Source organism: Hypanus sabinus, chromosome 2 (genome assembly GCF_030144855.1).
Source record: "Hypanus sabinus isolate sHypSab1 chromosome 2, sHypSab1.hap1, whole genome shotgun sequence".
Lineage (NCBI taxonomy): Eukaryota > Metazoa > Chordata > Chondrichthyes > Myliobatiformes > Dasyatidae > Hypanus > Hypanus sabinus.
Window position 1 is genome coordinate 175,978,046 of NC_082707.1, and position 22,505 is coordinate 176,000,550.

The 22,505-nt window shown below is 41.2% G+C and overlaps 1 protein-coding gene across 2 annotated transcripts in view; it reads left to right on the plus strand.

Annotated features, from left to right (window-relative positions):
- prkcha (protein kinase C, eta, a) overlaps positions 1–22,505 on the plus strand; it is a 221,016-nt gene that overhangs the window by 158,741 nt on the left and 39,770 nt on the right. For both annotated transcript variants that reach the window (XM_059959974.1, XM_059959981.1), the window contains exon 10: positions 4,656–4,810. In XM_059959974.1, coding sequence (XP_059815957.1) covers positions 4,656–4,810 — 155 coding nt within the window. The remainder of the gene's footprint in view (positions 1–4,655; positions 4,811–22,505) is intronic.

Here is a 22,505-nt window from a genome sequence, read left to right on the forward strand (position 1 = left end):
CTTCCGATCAATGAGCAGTTCACTGATAGGGTAAGCCCACAGCTCTTGGAGTCCAGCTCCATCTTGTGATCTTAAAAAAACACTTTAAAAAACACCTCTTTTCAGGCGGTAGTGTCTGAAAAGAGGATGCTGTCCAAGTTGCATGCCATCTTGGACAATGTCTCCCAACCACTCCACAATGTACTGGTTAGACACAGGAGTACATTCAGCCAGAGACTCATTCCACCCAGATGCAACACTGAGTGTCATAGGAAGTCATTCCTGCCTGTGGCCATCAAACTTTATAACTCCTCCCTCGGAGTGTCAGACACTCTGAGCCAATAGGCTGGTCCTGGACTTAATTCCACTTGGCATAATTTACTTATTATCATTTAATTATTTCTGGTTTTATTCTGCTATATTTCTACTCTATTATTGGTTGGTGCAACTGTAACGAAACCCAATTTCCCTCGGGATCAATAAAGTATGTCTGTCTGTAACAAAGAAAGGAACAGTTTTGGTTGGCCCCCAAGAGGCTGCTGCATCGGAGCGTGCCAGAAGCTTATTGATGAACTTTGAGAGGATGATAGTACTGAATGCCAAGTCAATAAAGAGCATCCTGATGTATGCATCTTTGTTGTTTAGATGTTCCAGGGCTGAGCAAAGATCAATTTCTCTAACATCCAGTAAGATCTCCCACTCCCTCCTTCTCTCTTTTCTATTCCCCATTCTGGTTATCCTCTCACCATTTCTTTTTTCATTTACCCATCACTTCTGGTTCCCCTCCTCCTTTCATGATCCTCTGTCCTCACTTACTAGATTCCATCTTCTTCAGCCCTTTACTTCCTCCACCTGTCACCTCCCAGCTTTTTACTTCATCCCCCTTCCTCCTTTCACTCACCTGTTCCCTCACCTGGTCTCACCTATCACCTACCAACTTGTACTCCTTCCCCTCCCCCTCTACCTTTGTGTTACGGCTTCTGCTCCCTGCTTTTCCAGTCCTGATGAAGGGTGTCAGTCCAAAATGTCGATGGTTTGTTCCTCCGCCATAGATGATGCCTAACTTGCTGAGTTCTTCCAGCATTTTGTGTGTGCTGCTCAATTTCTTCATCCAGGTCAACTGTATGTACAGTACTATGCAAAAGTCTTAGGCACGTGTAATATAATTATATGAAGCAAAATGCTTTCAAAAATAATGAAATGAGAAGTTTCTGAATATCAACAAAATTACTATAAACAGTGAAAAACAAAATCAAATCAATATTTGTGATGACCACCAAAATCAGCTGGTAGGGAGTTCCAAGCATCTTTGTCACTGTTCTTCTGCAGACTTCGGCTGCCTCACTTGCTTCTGTCTCTCCAGGTAATCCCAGACAGCCTTGATGATGTTGAAATCAGGGCTCTGTGGAGGCCACGCCATCTGAAACCACATAAAAATCTAGAGTGCCTAAGAATTTTGCATAGTACTGTATACAATGCATATGTTTGCAAGTGCTGCTCGGTGAGGGGCAGAGGAGGTGTTAAACTAGAGTTGAAGGGGGATTGGAACCATAGCACCTGAACCATTAGCGGAGTGGTTGTGGAGAAAGATGTTGTTAAGCCTACATGAAAAATCAGGATTGAAAGGTTGAAATAGGTGGGACTAATGTTCTGAGCTGCACATATTTCAATGCACGGAGTATTGTAGGAAACACTAATGAGCTCAGGGCATGGATCAGGACATGGAATTACGATATTGTAGACATTAGTGAGACTTGGTTGCAGAAGGGGGAGGATTGGCAGCTCAACACAGGAAAGATGTAAATAAGCTTGAAAGTGTGTAGAGAAAATTTACAAGGATGTTGCTGGTATTAAGGACCTGAATGGTTGAATAGGTTAGGACTTTATTCCCTGGAATATAGAAGATTGAGAGGAGATTTGATAGAGGTATACACATTTATGAGGGGTATAAACAGGGTAAATGCAAACAGGCTTTTTTCACTGAGGTTGGATGAGACCAGAGCTAGAGGTCATGGGTTAAAGCTGAAAAGTAAAATGTTTATGGGGAACATGAGGTGGTGAAAATGTGGAATGAGCTTCCAGCACAAATGGGGGTTTGATTTCAACATTTAAGAAGAATTTGGATAGGTACATGGATGGGAGGGGTATGGAGAGCTAATATCTGGGTGCAGGTCGATGGGACTAGGCAGTTCAATGGTTTGACATAGAATAGATGGGCCAAAGAGCCTGTTTCTGGGTTATAGTGTTCAATGACTCTACAATACAAAACATGATTCCCTGTATGCAAACACATATGAAAATGTTTTGATGTTATTATACTACTAGAGTCAAAATTTGCATGCTCATTTTATCAATATGAACCATTCTAATTATGAAAGAGAATACATCATACATAGTGTGACAGTTTAAAGTTTTCTCTTCCTTTATTTTTTCTCAATTTCAATATTAAGGTTGCTTTGCCAGTGTTCTTTGTGTTGATTCATTAGAAGGAATGTCTGAAAATCCCTTTTCCAAGGTGACTTTGGGTTGTTAAACATTTTGCAAAATACAATTTGCAGTTATTGCTGTTTTCTCACTCTAAAAGTGAGTTCAGTCTGTGTGGGTGCAAAAAGGGAGGATTCATTCTTGAATGGTGCACCTTTGATTCTGATCATCGATGCAGTTTTGCTTGTTAGTGCATTTCAAATTTCTAGTACATTTACAACTCGACTGGTGCCAGACCACAAAAAATACTGGACCACAGAAATTTCCCCCGATCAGCTTCCCCTGAGCGAGAGAGCTCTCAGCAAGAGGTACTTACTTTTTAAGTATCAACTCTCCAGGAGTTACATATTGGTTACAAGAACAGTGCAAAATCCAAAGTTTCTGTTTGTCAGATTTGCCACCTGTTGAAACTGCTGTTGACTAAGATTGCAAAAGTTGCACTAGTAGGTTAATTAGGTACTAATTAGTACAGATCTTGGTTAATGTTAGATCATAGAACGAGTTAATTATTACAGATTCAAAATATGATGGACCATATGAGTTGCTGCGCCACAGAGTGCCAGACCAGAGGATGACAAACTCCATCAGGAAATTAACATAAATTAAAGAATCAAAGAATTGGATGAGGAAAAGATCACAGAATGGCTACGGCACACAGAATTGTTATAGCCCAGGAGAAGGCCATCTCATCTGTGCGAACCTCTGTGGTGCATTCGAAGCAGCCTTATTCCTGTGCTCCTGACCCACAGCCTTGCAAACTTCCTCTACCTTTCAATTTTGAAGCAGCACCCACAACACTTTTGGGCATTGTATGCCAGATTATTCCATGGCCTTACTTTGCTCACTCTTTATAAACTTTAGTTGCTTGGCACACTTGCTTGTCAGGTTCTTTGGACAGTTGTTAGCTGTAGGTACAGTTTCTATAAATGGTGCTTGTGCAGCCTTAGCAAGTCCCAAAGTAGTTCATGTTTAATAAAGGAAAGTTTGAAAAGTAATTACTCTTGCAATGTAGCATGGCAACTAATGAGACTACAATAAACTTTCACAAGCATTAGTCAAAGAGTAAGTAAATAGTCACTTATATTGACATTTGCTGATGGATAAATATTGATCAGAACATAAAGAATAACTCCCCTGTTCATCTTCAAAATAAGAGTAATAGAGATAGAGAGTGTGGAAGGAGGCCCTTCGGCCTATGTCTGTGCTGAACTTTATGGTAGTTTTAGTAATCCCATCAGCCTGCACGTGGTGTACACCCCCCTTCCCCTGTCTGTCCATGTTTCTCTGAAAGGTTACATTTGTATCAAGCATATACTTATGCTATTTCCTACAATAATCCTATTTCACTCTTCCTACCCTCCCATCATCCCTATCTGAATTCTGCCGCTCACCTACACACTGAGCACAATTTTCAGTGACCAATTAAGACACCAACACGCACACCTTTGGGACGCCAGAGGTACCTGAAGGAAGCCCATGCGATCACAGAGCGAATGTGCTAAGTGCACACAAACAACACGGGAGGCCAAAATTGGGCCGGGGCCATTGAAACTGTCAGGCAGCTCTATTTGGATAACATCAATGTGTTATCCAATAAAAGTGGGAAAACAATAGTTAAGCTTCCCCTCTCCCATCGCTCACATAAAAGTTCACTAGTATCTTGTCCAGAAGCTAGTGGCTTTGATTATGGAGTATTTTGTCAATTCCATAAGACCATAGGGTATAGAAATAGAATTAGCCTATTTGGCCTGTCAAGTCTGCTCTCTCATTTGATTGTGGCTGATTTTTTTTTTCAATCCCATTCGCTTGCCTTCTCCCTATAACACTTAACGCCCCTTATCTTTCAATCACAGCCTTAAATGCTCCCTACAACTTGTTCTGCACAGCTCTCTGTGGCAACAAATTCCACAGATTTAAGATATGCTGGTTGAAGAAATTGCTCCTTATCTCAGTTTTAAATGGACATCCCTTTATTCTGAGTCGGTGCCCTTGGATCCCAGAATCTTCCACTAATTGAAGCACCCCCACTGTATGCAGGCTTTTTCATATCCTGTAGGTTTAACTCAGATCCCTTGCCAGTGGAGTGGCCTCCTGGATTTAGGTATCAAAGCTTGCAGAAATGAGGCTTGCCGCTTCTGTCCACACTGGGCCACGATCAACACATTTTGAGATTTTTTTGTTATCCCTTGCAGGACCGGCTTTTCTTTGTGATGGAGTACGTAAATGGAGGAGATTTAATGTTCCAGATTCAACAAGTGCGGAAATTTGACGAACCCCGTGCTCAATTCTACGCTGCTGAAATTACTTCAGCACTTATTTTTCTGCACAATAAGAAAGTTATATACAGGTAAGGCTGAAATTTATGGTACTATGCTTAGAAGATGAGTGAGTTGACTTGCAAGATTTTATTGGAAGCATAAAGGTTTCCATTGGCAATGAAGGTCGTCTTTATTGTATCAACTACCTTCTAAAAGTATACAAACTAGACTGCTTTCTCTTTGAAGAAAGTCTGGCAACACTTCATCACCGTTTTAAAAACATTTGTGTAAAGCATAAAAGAGATTGGTTACTAAAAACAGACTTTCATTTCCCTTATTCACTGAACTTTAATTTTTTTTCCACTTCGCAAATGGTAATTAATATTAAAGATTCTAAATAACAAGTTGTTCTTGCTGTTGTGTACCACCCTGCTCGGACATTGCCTGCTCCAATCTAGTTTTGAAAGTGCCCCTGAGTAGACTGAAGCCAGATGCTGATTCGCTATAAGATAAGCCTAACAGGAATTGGCTTGGATCTTCTTTCAGTCAGGGATATGCAGGTTTAGTTTCTGGTGAACCGGACAGGAGAAGTTGTGCATTAACACAGCCTAGACAGGCCAAGAGGCTCTCTCTCGTTATGTAACAGTTCTGGCTGTGAGCTGGCAGGAAATATCGGAGGCTGGTTAAAAATATGAAATAAGTTACTAGATGTTTGTGTTTTAGAAAATCAGTTCCATAGCCATGATTTACCTAAAGAGGGACATCTTTGGAGCCAGCTAGAGCTAGTCCTAAAAATAACAACAATGAGAAAATACCACACTCACCACCATCACCTACCTGGTTACTACCTTGGAAACACTAGTACACTTTGCTGTGACTGCTGATGTATAAATATTTGCATTGGAAATGATAAGTGCTTTCAGCACATAGATCCATGTGATGTTCAAAATGCTCAAGCAAATTACATAACAATTGGAATATTGTGAATTTATGAGTTCACCTTTATGAATGTGGCTCAGTAGCCAGGAGCTGAAGAATTGCCTGTTCTGGTGAAAATATTTAATGTTACTAATGTTCTCTCGTTGCTGTGTTCTGTTTCACACCAGTGAGATCTATCTGTAAATAGTGTTCTATTTTCAGTAATGGTAACAAACTAACTGACTTTCAGCGCAATATACAAAGAGATGCACTCTCTAAACATAGCGATCACAGATGGTACTCAGAAGCTTCCTGGAAATTTGTGGGGCATTGAAACCACCTGGAGCATATTGCCTCAGTCTATCAATAAATGCACCGGATGTTGAGCAGTCCTATAAATGTGCTGGAGAAAAAGAAGCCAAAACCCACCGGAGAGCAAGGAGGTTGCAAAGGGTACTGGCTAGCTCAAGACAGCAGAGGTCTTGAACTAGTTCTGGTTCAGAAGCATCTTTATCAACTGAGGCACTTGCTATCTTCTGCTGCTGATTCTGACTTCAATAAAATGATGAGCAATTATTTCATCTAAAATTGATGATGCGCAAACACAAGAAAGTCAAATGATTTTGCTTGGTGACACCATTGTAATATCTATGGAGGAAAAACAATGTTTCTCAAAGAACTTCCATTGACATAGTGCAACACAGAATATGGTGGAGGAGCTCAGCAAGTCGGACAGCATCAATGGAGAGGAATGAACAGTCAGCGTTTCAGGCAGAGCCCCTTCATCAGGACTGGAAAGGAAGGCGGAAGAAACCAGAATAAGGAGATGGGGGTGGAGGGGAGGGAAAGGGGTACAAACTGGCCGGTGGTAGGTGAGAGCAGGTGAAGAGGAAGGTGGGGGGGGGGGGAGTGAGAGTTATGTGAGGAGCTGAGAGAGGAGCTGAAAAAGAATCTGATAGGAGGGGACAGTAGCAACAGAGTGGGGAAACTGGAGAAGGGTGGTGGGCAGTCACGAGGACAGGACAGGATAAAAGCAGAGATAAGAGGGCCACCAGCATGTGGGAGAAAATGGGGGCGGGGGAATGGAAACAACATCTTTATTCCCCTCCATAGATGCTGCCTGATCTGCAAAGTTCTGCCAGTGTTTTGAGTGTGTCACACAAGATTTTCAGCATCTGTGCAATCCCTTGTGCCTTTGATATAGTGTTCTGTTAATTGATATCAGTATCAGTTGTCATAATTGATTAAATTCTGCCCAATCTGTGTAAAGTTATCTGATATCATCATGCGGTGTCATCTTTGACTGCACTTGTTTGGGGTAGGGAGGGTTGTCAGGGCACAGTCCCAACAAGAGAAGAGAAAAATAGATGTTATGCACATAAAATTAATAAAAACAAGCAGCACTCTCAAAATTTAAAGTGTTATGACCAGAAAATTGATATTTTGTGTTACTAAAAGGTCAGCATACACAGACAGGAGTAGACAGAACTAAATGCCTGAGGCAAAAAGCTGCAAAAACTGGAAATCTGACTCAAAGCCACCCAGCAGATTAGACAGTGTCTGTGGCGAGAGGAACAGAGATAGCACCTCAAGTCAGTGATCTTCAGCAGAAGTGACAAAGTGAGAATTCATGTGTCAGAATGGATCAGTTCTGAAATAAACAGAAAAAGGCCAAACAGAAAAAGCCATTAAGTCCAAGACTGAGCCAGAATTGAATATTGAATACTGATCAGTTCTGAGATCATTTCACCCAGCCATAACATAACTTCACATCGTTTTTCTCCACATCTTACAGTTCCAACTTGACCTTTTGTATTTCTCCCTCTCTCTCTCTCTCTCTCTGTCTAAATGTTGGCACTCAGACACCCACTTTATCACAATCCTCCTGTGCAACTTGCAATTCTCTTGTTTTTTCACTTTGGATGACACATGTTGAATTGTGACATGGATGATCATTGAGACCCAGAGGAAATAGTGGGTGGAAAGGAAATGATGTAAATGAAACAATAATACAGACTTCTTGTTACATCTGTAGAAATGCAATAAAATGTTGTCTTCCCGTCCAAGAAACAATCTTTCTAACTACTGTAAGTGTACAGAAATAGCCTAAAAGGAATTATTCCTTGGCTCTCTCCTACTTTCTGGAAATGTGGCTGCTTTACAAATCAGCTCTGATTTTGGACAAACCTTGCTGGAGCATGTTCTAATATGTGACTAAAAATTCATGTTTCTGAGAAAGTTTTTATGTAAAGCATCCATTTGCCCCAGGAGAGCAATAATTTTTATCAAGTGCACTTTTTGGTGAAATTTTTAATCACCTCAAATGTTCATCATTACAATTGCTGAATTTGGATTTTTGGACTGACAGACTCAGTCCATGTATTCAAAGGAAGGATGATTTTAAAACTACACAATTATTCCTGTTGTGAGAATTAGTTCATTAGTTGATGTAGCAGTTTTATCAAGTGAATGGTTTTTGTCGCAGGCTCCATGACTTCAGTCGTCCTCTGTCAAAAGCTAATAAAACTTTTAGTCTTTAATTTTTATGACTTTCTGAATGCTTCAGAGAGTGCTTACTTTGGAATAATTCCAATCTCCAAGCAGAGAAAAACTGTTTCCTCCAAGAAGAATTTCCGTCTGCACTACATTGACAACTACATTGATACTGCTTCATGCACCCATGTCTGAGGTTGTCAATTTCATCAACTTGCCTCCTACTTCCACCTTGCTCTTAAATTCACAGTCCATTTTTAACACTTCTCTCCCTTTTCTCTAACTCTCTCCATCTCTAGAGACAAAGTGTCTACCAATAGCTTTAATAACCCTACCAATTCCCATGGTTGTCTTAACTATACCTATTCCCACACCATCTTCTGTAAAAATGCTATTCCCTTTTCTGAGTTTCTATGCCTCAGCCACATCTGTATCCAGGATGAGGTTTTGCTTTCTAGAACATCAGAGAAGTCCTCCTTCTTCAAAGAATTGAGTTTCCCGTCTACCTTGGTAACTGCCTTTACTCATTCATATCTCTTCCATTTTCTGGACATCTGCCCTCTCCCCATCTTCCTGCCACCGTAACAGGGATGGAGTTCCTCTTTTCATCCCCAGTTTGAGTATTTCAGGAACTACTGATCTCCTAAGATTTTCATGCACAGCAAACTCTAGAGTTTGCAGAGAATGGCGAGAAAAACAAAAAAAACATCCTGTGAGCAGCAGCTCTGTGGGCGAGAATGACTTGTTAAAGAGAGAGATCAGAGGAGGACACCAGACTGACTCAAGCTGAAAGGAAGATGACAGTGATTCTAATAACTACACATTGCAACAGTGGGGTGCAGAAGAGCATCTCTGAATGCTCAACATTTTGAACCTTGAAGTGGATGGGCTACAGCACCAGAAGATCATGAACAAACACTCTGTGGCCATTTTGTTAGGTACACAATGTACCAATAAAGTGGCTACTGTACTGGTAGTTAATAGTGTTATTCCTATGTTAATCAGACAGCCACACCCACATGGGAGGAACTCACATATTGTACAAGCAGGATTATCTATAGAGTTCAGTTTAGTATCCTGCATGCTGGCATCCCGGTGTGCTCTGCACTATCCCTCAATCACAAACTGTGATTCCACTCACAGCCAAAAGAAATTCCTCCTCATTTCTGTTATAAAAGGACGCCCCTCTATTCTGAGGCTATGTTCTCTGGTCTTAGACTCTTCCACCAAAGGAAACATCCTCTCCACATCCGCTCTATCAGGACCTTTCACCATTTAATAGGTTTCAATGAGGCCACCCCTCATTCTTCTGAATTCCAGTGAGTACAAGCCCAGAGCCCTCAAATGCTCTTCATATGATAAGCCATTCAATCCTGGAATCATTTTTGTGAATCTCCTTTGAACTGTCTATAGTTTCAGCACATTCTCTATGAGGTAAAGGGCCCAAACCCATTCACAATATTCCAAATGGGGCCACAACAATGCTTTTTAAAGTTTCAACATTACATCCTTGCTTTTATACTCTAGTCGTCTTGAAATGAAAGCTAAAATTGCATTTTGAATGCTCACCACAGACTCAACCTGCAAATTAACCTTTAGTGAATCCTGTACAAGGACTCCCAAGTCTCATTACACCTCAGTTTTTGTATTTTCTCTCCATTTAGAAAATCATCAACCCTTTCATTTCTTTTACCAAAGTGTATAACCATACACTTCCTGGCTCTGTATTCCATCTGCCATCTCTTTCCCCATTCTCCTCATCTAAGTCCTTCTGTAGCCTCTGTGCTTCCTCAAAACTCCCTGCCCCTCCAGCACTCGTCATATTATCTGCAAACGTTGCAACAAAGCCATCAGTTCCATCATCGAAATCATTGACATATAATGTGATATGAATCAGTCCCAACATTGTGGAACCCCACTAGTCACAGGCAGCCAGTCAGAAAAGGCTCCCTTTGTTTCCACTCTTTGCCTCCTGTCAATCAGCCACTGGTTTATTCATGCTTGAGTCTTTCCTGTGATACCATGGGCTCAAAGCTTGTTAAGCAGCCTCATGTGTGCAACGTTGTCAGAAGCCTTCTGAAAATCCAATGTCAAGTGATTCTCCTTTGTCTATCCTGATTGTTATTTCCAACAGATTTGTCAGCCAAGATTTTTCCTTGAGGGAACCGTGCTGATTACGGTCTAAGTTATCATGTGCTCCAAGTACACTGAGACCTCATCGTTACTAATCAACTCCAACACCTTCCCAACCACTGAGGTCAGACTAAGTTTTCTTTTCTCAGCCTCTCTCCTTCCTTGAAGAGCGGAGTGACATTTGCAATTTTCTAGTCTTCTGGAGCCATTCCAGAATTTTGTGATTTTTGAAAGATCATTACTAGTGCCTCCACGATCTCTTCACCCACCTCTTTCAGAACCCTGGAGTGTACATCATTTGGTCCAGGTGATTTATCTACCTTCAGACCTTTCAGTTTCCCAGAACCTTCTCTCTAGTTATGATAACTTCACACATTGCATGTCCCCTGACTCCTGAAACTTCTACCTTACCTCTAGAGTCTTCCACAGTGATTAGAACTGACAGATACTCAGAAAAGGAGTACTAAACAGTGCAGGTCAAATTCAAAGAATATTTCACAGGAAAGCAGCATGTAATAAGTGAGAAGGCAAAGTTCAACTCTAGAAAATAGGAGCAAAATAAAAGTGTAACTTATTTCAGCACAGCATTGTTTGTCCTGTTAGACAACTGTGCATAAGGAAATCTGAGAACTGAGCTCATTAGAGGCAGGATTGTTGACGGGGACACCAAATTGTCAGAAAGACTTCAACTGCAGGCAAATTTCATACTAGTGAAAGCTATTCCTATGGTCAGGCAGAGTGAGAGTGTTCGTCAGCAGCAGGCAGAACTCGGGCATGGAAACGAATACCACAGAAAGGGATGACAGAGTGGAGCTCAGCTCAAACAGAACAGACAAGTGAACAACAGACAAGAACGTCAAAGAGCTCTGGCCAACAAAAGAAGTGAAACTCCAGCACTGTAGCAGAGTTGGTCTTTATAAAAGCTTGTGTCCCTCAAAAACAGTTCTTCAGGAGGTCAAAGAAGACCATGATTCAGATGAAGAGAGAGCTTTCCTTGAGGCTCTGGATTCAAATGGACAAGACAGCATACTATGGTTCAGCTGCAAAAAGAGGCAGTGACTTTCAAAATGGACGCAGAGACAGATGTCACAGCCATTCCTGAATGTCTGTTCACAAAACTGGTGAAGAAAACAGGCATTATGCTAAACCCAACAAAAAAAGTACTCATGGTGCCAGGGAAACATAAGCTCAGTGTGAAAGGAATGTTTACTTCCATTGGTAAAATGAGAAACAGTCAAAAGAGTGTTCAGAATCTCTTCTCACCACTCTAGGCCAAAACACCATTGAGGAGCTGAACCTCATTGCAAAGCTGAATTCACTAAACAATTTTCTGTGGCAGGAGAAGTACCTGAAGTTGTTCAAAGGCTGCAGGGTACTGAAAGAAGAGTACTTTATTCAACTTAGGGCAGGAGTGATGCTCTACTCTTTGACCACAGAGAGACATATACCAGACACATTGGTAAACAAAGTCAAAGCTGAACTTGGGAGAATGGAGGTGCTTGACATCATAACTAGAGTGAATGGACCTACTGACTGGTTTACCGGCATTTTTTCTATTCCCAAGCCAGATGGCACAGTGAGGATCTGTGTTGCTTGAACAAAGTTGTATAATGCAGTGAGGCAGGAGAAGTTTATTCTGCCCTCTGTTGAGCACACATTGGGTATGCTGGATGGAGCAAAGTTCTTCACCAGACGAGATGCAAATTCATAGTTCTGGCAGATCTGTTTAGCTCCTGAGTCACAGAAGCTCAGAAGAGACTCCCTTTTGGCATCTCATCAGCCACTGAACTTCTTCAGATGTGGATGAACCAAATTTTGGAGGGACTGGAAGGAGTAGTCAGCCTCATGGATGGGATGCTCAAATTCAGAGACTCAATTGAGGAACATGACAAAAGAGAGGAAGCTGCCTTGAAGAAACTGAAACAGGCTGGAATCATCCTCAACAAAAAGAAATGCAAATTTGCAAAGTTGAAGGTGAAGTTCTTAGGCCACCAACTGTACTCAGAGGAAGTGCAAACAGATTCAGACAAACTGACAGAGGTTCAGAACATGGAACAACCTATGAATGTATCAGAGATCTGCTGTTTCCTTGGAATGGTAAAGCAGCTGGGAAAGTTCATTCCAGATTTGGCAGAGAAAACAAAGCTACTATGTGACCTCCTCTCTCAGTGAAGCATTTGGATCTGGGATGCACCGCAGGAGAAGTCATTCTCATCACTTAAAGCTGAGCTTATCTCTCCGCCAGAATTGGTGTCCTTTGATCTGAACAAAGCAATCAAAATCTCAGCAGATGCTTCTCCCTTTGGCTTGGGGGAGTGCTCATGCAATACTGCAGTGGTGTATGGAAACCAGAGGTACATGCATCAAGAGCAGTGTCTCCTAACGAACAGCATTACATCTGAATCGAAAAGGAGACACTAGCTCTCATGTGGACTTGTGGGCGCTTCAGCTGCTATTTGATAGCCACTAAGCACCTGCTTGAAACTTGTCATTCTCTTCAGCTCTAGCTCTTGGATGACTTATCTCCACATCTGCGAAGATTCAGAATGAAGCTCATGCAATATTGTTATGACATTGAACATGTCCCGGGCATATCTTTCACAACACCAGACACACCGTGAAGGATGCTGTTTCAAAGCAAGTGGGCAGAAGCTGACTCTGTTCTCATGGAAGGTGCCAACATTTATCAAGCTCAGGTATGTGAAAGCTCTCCTGCATCACAGAGTAAACTGGGCCACATTCATGCTGAGTTGAAAAAGGACCAAATCTGCAGCAAAGTCAGGGATCTCCAAAAGGAGGTCATGAACTCAGACTTCACTGGCTTGAAGGAGATACACTTGCCATTCTAGATGATTTGCTGCTAAAGGGCTCCAGACATTATTCTGCTTCTGTGCACACCAAAATCATCAGTCAAATCCAGCAAGGATATCAAGGCATCAAAAGAAGTCACCTAAGAGCAAGACAATCTGTTACTAAGCACACGGCTGGGTGATTATGTAAAGTAATGAGAAGCATGCAGAACACTGCACAATAGTCATGCCGAAGCACAAAATTCCCAAACTTTCCACACCAAATTGCAGGCTCGGACATCTTTCAGCTGAAAAGAGACAAATATCTTCTCACTGTGGATTACTACTCACAGAACGTTGAGGTGTGAAGATGTCCTCAACATCCTCAGCAGTGGAGCACCAGAAAGCTGTATTCGCTGAATACCAGAGAATTTTATGTCCCACAAAGTTCCACAGATCTGCTGCTCAGAATTCAAAGCCTTTGCTAGAAACTGTGCATCCAATCACTAGACAAGCACTCCATGGTACCCATAGGCAAATGGAGAAGTAGAAAGAGCAGTGCAAACTGTTAAGTTTCCTACTGAAGGCAAAAAGACCCCTACAAAGCTCTGCTAGCTTATCACCGCTCACCTCTTGTAAATGGCTACAGTCCATCAGAGCTGTCAAGGGGCCGGAGACTGAGAACAGGTCTGTTCGGTCTTCCTTCTCCAAGTTCCCTTATTGGACTTAGATAAAGTGAGAAATTTTGAGACAACACAGCATGAGAAAACGAAGAGCATGTATGATCTCGGATACAGAGCTAAATCTTTGTTGCTGCTCAGAAGTAGTGAAGCTATTTGGGTTTCAGACCAATTCATCAAAGGAATAGAATGCACCAAGATCATTTGTGATCAGAACATCACAAAATGAAACTAGTTGGAACGGGTATTCTCTTATACACCTTCAAAGTTCATGAGAGGTAGAAAAACAAATAGAGTGGCCTGATCCCCATGACAAGGACCACTTAGCTGAGGTGGATGCACCTGTTCAACAGTCTTTATCCACTCCAACACTCCCAGTAACCTATACCAGCTCAGGTCGTTCATCTCCCACCACAGTGATATACTTCATAGTCTAAAACTTCTGGGCAAGTGACTATAGAGGAAGAATAAGCCTCTAATTTTGCCTCTAACATGAGTGTTTATGCAGTCTACACTGACCGACATTAGATTTAGTGTTTTTTTAAAAGAGTTCTAGTGTTGAAAATATTCCACAAAATCAGATTGTTCTTAAAAATAAAGAAATTGGTGGAAAAAAGGGAAGAATACAGAGACCATTAAAAACAAAGAGAAAGACAGTTATAATGTTGGTAAACACGAGGAAATCTGCAGATGCTGGAAATTCAAACAGCACACACAAAATGCTGGTGGAACGCAGCAGGCCAGGCAGCAGTCCTGATGAAAGGTCTTGGCCCAAAACGTCGACAGTGCTTCTTCTTGTAGATGCTGCCTGGCCTGCTGTGTTCCACCAGCATTTTGTGTATAATGTTGGTAATTCTTTTTTGTGGCTATGTAAGGAACATAAGTTATGTGCTAAGGGTAGAATGAATTGATTCGCTCAATGTCAGTGTCTATAATTTCAATGCAATTCTAGAAACAAGAAGTACATGCCTAGTTTTTCTTCTTTTTCCAAGAAGGGGAGATGTAGTGGTAGTTAATAGTGTTGTTCCTATGCCACTCAGCTAGCCGTTCCCACATGGGAGGGGTGCACAGGATTGTCAATAAATTTCAGTTGAGTATCCTGCATGTTGCATTCCAGTGCGATCTGCACTGTCCCTCAATAATGAACACAACACCCACTCAGTGTATTATCCCATTGTTTGTGGATGCTAATATAGGTTGTTAGGAGGTTTCAAAGAGGCACATGAATGTGCAGAGTATGGGGAACATTTTCATTGTAAAGACAGAAGGGAGTGGTTTAATTATGCACTAAATTACTCATTTAATTAGGCAAACATTGTGGTCCAAAGAGCTTATGTCTGTGTGGCAGTGAGAGATAAATATAGAATTATAGGCCAGTTACTCTGACAACAGGAGTGAAGAAAATGTTAAAGATATTATCAAGGAAGTGACATCAAGTTTGTATTTCGGATTGAGTTACAGGATTGGGCAGAATAAGCATGGATTTATTGAATGTGTGGTACATCTGTTAGAGTTGTCTCAGGTTGTGACAAATAGAATAGGTAAGGTTCAACTAGTTAACAAGGAGTATTTGGATCACCAAAAAGCCTTTAATAATGTGCCATACAATATTGTTAACCAAAATTTTGAGAATTGATGGATTGATAGAAAGCAACTAGGTAATTTTCAGGTTTGGAGATGATGCTTTTTGGATGCCAAAGTGATTAGAGTTTAGACCGCAGCTGTTCATATTAGATAGAGGGATAATATATAAAATATACAAATTTGTGTATGATTGTGAGGAGAATGCTAAGAGTTTTTGGGACATTTAGGCAGATTACATGAGCAGTCAGGCAGATGGCAAATATAATCCAATGTGAAGAATGTGAGGTAATCTGCTCTAGTACAAAATATTAGAAATGCAAAATATTTTTTCGATGTTGAGAGAGGGAATGATGTTGCTGCACAGATAGGAATGGGAGTATTTGTACACAAATCACTGAAACAAGCAGGTGTAAGAAGTAATTAGGAAAGCAAACAAAATGTTGTCCTTGCAAGATGACCTTTTCAAGAAGGGAGGGAGGCAGAAGAAAGGAAATTATAGGCCAGTTAGTTTGACCTCAGTGGTTGGGAAGATGTTGGAGTTGATTATTAAGGATCTGGTTTCCGGTTACTTGGAGGCACAGAATGAAATAGGCCTTAGTCAGCACAATTTCCTGACAAGTCTGTTGGAATTCTTTGAAGAAATAACAAGGAGGATAGACAAAGGAGAGTCAGTGGATGTTGTGTACTTCAATTTTCAGAAGGCCTTTGACAAGGTATCGTACATGAGGCTGCTTAGCAAGTGAAGATCCCGTAGTATTACAGGAAAGATATGAGCATGGATAGAGCATTGGCTAATTGGCAGGAGGCAAAAAGTGGGAATAAAGGGGCCTTTTCTGGTTGCCTGCCAGTGACTAGTGGTGTTCCACAGGGGTCTGTGTTGAGACTGATTATTTTTATGTCATATGTTAATAATTTGAATGATGTAATCAATGGCTTTGTGGCCATGTTGCAGACAATACAAAGGTAGGTAGAGGGGCAGGTAATTTTAGGAAGTAGGGAGACTGCAGAAGGATTAAGACAGAGTAGGAGAAGTGGCAGATGGAATACAGATTTGAGAACTGTATGGTCATGCACATTGGTAGAAGAAGTAAAAGTGTAGATTGTTTTCTAAATAGAGAGAAAATTTAAAAATCTGATGTACAAAGGGACTTGGGAGTCCTTGTGCAGGATTCTCTAAAGGTTAATTTGCAGGTTGAGTCTGTGATGAGAAAGGCAAATGCAATGTTAGCATTCATTTCCAGAGGACTAGAAAATGAAAGCCAGGATGTAATTTTGAGGCTTTATAAGGTACTGGTAAGGCCTCAGCTGGAGTATTGTGACCAGTTTTGGACCCCTTATTGAAGAAAGGATGTGCTGACATTGGTGAGGGTTCAGACGAGGTTCACGAGAATGATTCCAGGGATTAAAGGATTACTATATGAGGACCAATTGATGGCTCTGGGCCTGTACTCACTGGAATTCAGAAGAATAACCTGGGAGAGGGATCTCATTGAAGCCTATCAAATGTTGAAAGGCCTCAAAAGAGTGGATGTGGAAAGGATGTTTGTTATGGTGGGGGAGTCTAGGACCAGATGGCACAGCCTCAGAATTTGGCATCCATTTAGAATAGAAATGAGGAGGAATTTCTTTAGCCAGAGAGTGGTGGATCTGTGGAATTTGTTGCCACAGGCAGCTGTGGAAGCCAAGTCATTGGGTATATTGGAGGCAGAAGTTGATAGATTCTTGATTAGTCAGAGCATGAAGGGATATGGAGATGGATCATTCATGATGAAATGACAGAGCAAATTCGATTGGTTAATTCTGCTCTTATATCTTATGGTATTATGGTTTTTAAAGAATTAAGACATCTAAGAAGAACACACCTCAAATTTTGTGTGCAGGTCTGAGCTACCCACCTAAGGATAGATATATTTGAAACAGAGGGACTGCATAATTGACTATATTGAATTAAGGAACACAAGAGATTCTGCAGATGCTGAAAATCTTGAGCAACACACACAAAATGCTAGAGGAACTCAGTAGGTCAAGCAGCATCTTTAGTTATAAGCTGCCTGACCTTCTGAGTTCCTCCAGCATTTTGTGTGATTTGTGGAATGGAATGTTAATAATCGGAGAAGAGATTAAGCAGATTGGGTCCATAACCTGAGCGTAGAAGGTAAGAGCTGGTAGAGTAGGTCTAAAGTTAATATTTCTCCCAGTCGGGGTGTCACAAACTTTGGATCACAATCTCAGAATAAGGGATTAACCATTCAGGACTGAAATAAGAAAATATTTCTTCATCCAGAGGTAGGCTTAGAATTTTCTCTCTCAAGAAGCCTCTGGCGGCTCAGTTGAGATTCATTAATTTTTAGATGATAAGTAAATGAAGGGATGAAGGTTAGTGTAGGAAAGGGGCAAAGTAGTCCTTCTTTCCACCTCCTAAGTCCATATCCGTATATTTTTGTTTGTTCAGCAATTTTCCTTTTCTGTTTAGTTAGTGATTCAGTTGAATGTCTAATTCACACAGTCTGACAAAACCCTGTGAGATATTTTGTTCTGTGAGAGTTTAGACAATGAGTAATGGCAAACTCTCACACAATGGTAATTATTCTGACAGAGCAATGTATCTTCCCAAATCCTGTCTACATCCCCGAACTTCCTGATACAGGAATCCAAATGAAAAACTATCAGAATTTCCTCCTATCTTGTCAAGATTCACCTGAGATCAATTTTAGGGCACGATAAAATACTAGATATAGGCTCATCCTAGCTGTAGCCTACCTGCATCATAGTCAGGAATTTCAGAATCAGAATCAGGTTTATTATCACTGGCATGTGAAGTGAAATTTGTTAACTGAGCAGCAGCAGTTCAATGCAATACTGGCAGTACCTCCAGTTGAACTTTGTCTTTTTGTGTGTTTTCCCCCAGCCATCAGTCTGTGGTTTTGTGTTGCCATGTGCTCTTGTTTGTTTTCATGCCCCATGTGCTCCTGTCCCCGCTCCTGCTCTACTTTGGCCCCTGTATCACTGAGTACTCCGTCTCTCACCTGTTTCTCATTATTACCTGTTTTGCTGCCACCTGTGTCTCATTGTGCTCCACCTGTCATCTGCCTCTCTGCTTAGTGTATTTCAGTCCTGTGTTTTCACCTGCTTGTTGCCAGTTTGTGCCAGTGAATTTTACTGAGCCTTTCCAGGATTTGAATCTGTACTCTGCTCTGTCCGTCTGAATATTGACTCTGCTTGTTTCCTGATTCTAGTTTTTGGATTTCTCTGGATGTTTTGATCTCTGCCTGAACTGTGATGCCGACTTTATTTGCACATTGGGATTTGTTACTCAATTAATATCACTGTGTACACAGTACTGGGTCTGCAATTGGATCCCTGCTCCAGTGCCCTGACAAATACATAATATAGAAGAAAAATATATATATAAAATAATAATAAATAAATAAGTCAATCAATTACAGTATACATATATTGAGCAGATTAAAATCATGCAAAAAAATAGAAATACTATACAGTATATTGAAAAAGTGGGGTCGTGTCTAAGGGTTCAATGTCCATTTAGGAGTCAGATGTCAGAGGGGAAGAAGCTGTTCCTAAAGCACTAGTTGAGTTTTTACTGTATACCACGATAGGGGTAAAGTGATTGGTTGGCATAAATTATTACTTATTTTCCACTTCTTTCCTTCAGATGATAAAATGTCTCAATCCAAAAGTGAAATTGGAAAGTTTCCCCCAAATCCTCTTGGAATAAAGACTGACTCACTGCCCCCATACCCCTACCCCACCTTCACTCTTCACCTTCAGCCCATCCCTCCCACAAATGTTTATCACGGCACCATGCAACTGACTTTGTCTGGTTGAACATTTGGTTGATGTTCATAAGACATAGATGCTAATGTTCAGAACCAGAGTAACCAACACATTTGATCACTGTTACACTTCCACTTACCGTGCCGTCTCATGACCACACTTTGGCGAGCTTGATCACCTGACATATAGACAGAGATGACGACCACAGCATCGGTGATGAGGGCATTGAAGATTTGATCAAGACAGGTAGTGGAGCATTTGCAGGACTGCTTTCAATCAGTGAGCTGGGCGGTATTCAGGGATTCACCTATGGATCTGAGTGGATATGCCATGGTGGTCATAGGTTTCATTGGGACCAGTGTGAGTGAGTGTATGCCTTCGAGCTGGAGGTTCTCAATTATTTTAAAAGTTCATCAATCATATACATGCTTAAAAAGAGCAGGTTGAGCTGCCACAGTGGCTGTTGCTTGGTAACATGAACATCTACTCTAATGGAGAGGTTGGTCATGGCTAGAATTAATTCCTGGCCGAGCAAGGACCTTTGCTCACTGCAATTTGCCTACTGTTACAACAGGTGGATGCAATTTCACTGGCTTTCCATTCAGCTTTGGTGCATATGGGTAACAGCAGCACCTATGTCATGCTGCTGTTTATTGATCACAGCTCAACAGTACTGTCAGTACCAGTGAACAAACCTCAAAACCTAGACCTTTGTAACTCCGTGTGCAATTGGATCCTTAACTTCCTTATCATGGGATGACAGTCCTGATCAGTATTAATGTTTCCTCCTCACCGGTGACTTTAAGAATGCATATTTAGCTCACTGCTCTGCTTTCTCTACACTCATGTCTATGTGACTAGGCACAGGTCAAATGGAATCTATACATTCATTGATGCTGGCAGAATCTCTAATGGCAACAAGGAGGTGTACAGAAGTGAGGCAGATCGGCTGATTGAGTGACATCACAACAGCAGCCTGGTATTCAATGTCAGCAAGACCGTGGAACTGATTGTGGACCTCAGAAAGGGGAGGTCAGGAGAAACATTTAAGGCTTCATTGAGGGGTCAGTGGTGGAAAGATTGAGCAGCTTCAAGTTCTTGGGCATCAGCATCTCAGAGGATCTACCTTAGGCCCAATGCATTGATGCACTCAAAGCAGGCACACCAGTGGCTTTCTTATTTGAACCGATTTGGTATGTGACCAAAGAGTCTTCAGATATACAGCAGAGAGCATTCTGATGAGCTGCATCACAGCCTGGTGTGAAGGCTCCATTGCACAGGATCACAAGAAACCATAGGGGATTGTCCAGTCAGCCAACTCCATCACGGAAACAACCCTCTCCACTATCAAGGACCTATTCAAGAGACAGTGCTTCAAGAAGTTGGCAACCATCATGAAGGAACATCACCATCCATGCGTATACACCCTCTTCTTGTTACTACCATTGGGGAGGAGAGACGGGAGCCTGAAGGCTCACACTTGCTGTTTTAGAAACAGTTTCTTCCCTACACCCACCTCCCACCCACCATCAGATTTCTGAACGGACCATTACACAACCTCATTATTTTTCTTTTGCACTGTTCATTTATTTTGGTGACTTATAGTAATTGTTATGTCCCGCACTGTGCTGCTGCCTCAAAGTAACAAATTTTGTGACATATGGCAGTGGTAATAAACTTGATTCTGATTCTGATTCTCTGTCGAATCTGTATGACAAAGTGCCACACGAGACTTATGTAAAACGTGCCTGTACTATCTGTTTGAAAGAATTACCAGTTAGCCTTGCTTGCCTGCTCATGTGGCCCTTCAAGTGCCTCCTTTTCAAATGAAGATTAAAGTTGTCGGAGAGAGCATTCCAATTTGAAACAGCTCACTTACCCATGGCTTCTTTAGATGATTGGTTTTAATCTGTGTCGTAACAACAGGAGAAAGCTAATTGGCAATTGAAACTTTTCCACCATTCATTGAGAACATGACTCCTCTGTGACCTTACCAACGGTTCTCCCCGTCTCTTGTCAAATTTCTCACACGTTTACTCACCATGGTTATATTCAGATTATTCACTTGCTGGTGATAAATCTGACTAGTTATGATGTTGAATACTCAAATGAGAGTTGTTAAGTAGTAGCTCTTCAGTGTACGGCAATTATGAATTAATGCTGTTACTTTCCATTACTACTGATTTTAAATATGCTAGCCGTGGGCTATGCACAAAGCATGTTTGCTGTTTGATGCACAAGTTTACTGTGGAGAAAGAATTCCTCAGGATTTAAGTGTTTTATTTTGTCAAGGAATGGATGGCACTTTCTCCTTTTACCTTTGTTCATACGCATACAAGATTTCTTTATCGTCACCAGAACAAGTTTCTCAAGCTATCATCTAAACATTTCTATGAATGATTTTGCAAGTTTCTTCACTCTTCCTGTTCAATTGAGAGGCCAGCATTTTCCATTTGAACCCTCTGCCTCATCTTGACTTCTGTTTGGTGCTTGAGTTCATTGGGGCTGAAATCATCTCGGAATTGGTCCTCTGGCCTCTGATTTTCCAGTCCATTTAAATGAATGGATATTGTGTTGACTGTGAAGAAAGCTGGAGGGGTAGGTTAGTAGGAAATAATCAATTCCTGATGCACAGTGGAAATCTTTGACCCCTGCCAGTATCTATCTGTGTATCCAGAAAAATCGCCACAGGCTGTGTATAGAAAACATGCTTTTAACCTGCAGAAGAGTTCATGTGTGATGGCAGGGGAGGGGTGTGGTTACTATTCATAGAATTACCCATTCAAGATAAAGATTGGGTGATTTTAATTTCTGCTCAGGGTCATAAATTATTGGACCTCTCTTCCTCAAAGGCTAGTGGAAGCAGAGAATTTGAACAATTTTAAGGCAAGGATGATTGAACCTTAATATGCAAGCATATGGAAAACAGAAAGAGCAGGCAGGAATGTGAATTGAGGTTAGAGTCAGATCAGCTACCATTTCATTGAAAAACAAGGTGGCAATAGTGGCCTTCTGCTCCTCAATCATATATTTGCAAGTTTTATCCTAAGTTTCCAATATGAACTCATCCGTTTGATGATGCCCTTTGCCCTTTGATGATGCGTGTTAAGGCATTGCAATTAATTCTCAGTCTGATACCAGGAATGCATAGAAAACTAGAAAGTTCAAACCTGTTTTTGTTCTTGTTTATTGAAGGTGAATTAAGATAGAGAATGGAGTTCAGTTAATAGTGCCATGAATTAAATTAGATTATATTCCTTTGAGGCTTTTGGGTTGGATTTTGTCAGGGCCTGTCTGATTATTGGTTCAATTCCAGTTTTATATAATAAGCTGCTGTTTTATTCTGTCAGATCAAAGACTATCGAAGAATGTTGGCATTCATTTTAAGAGCA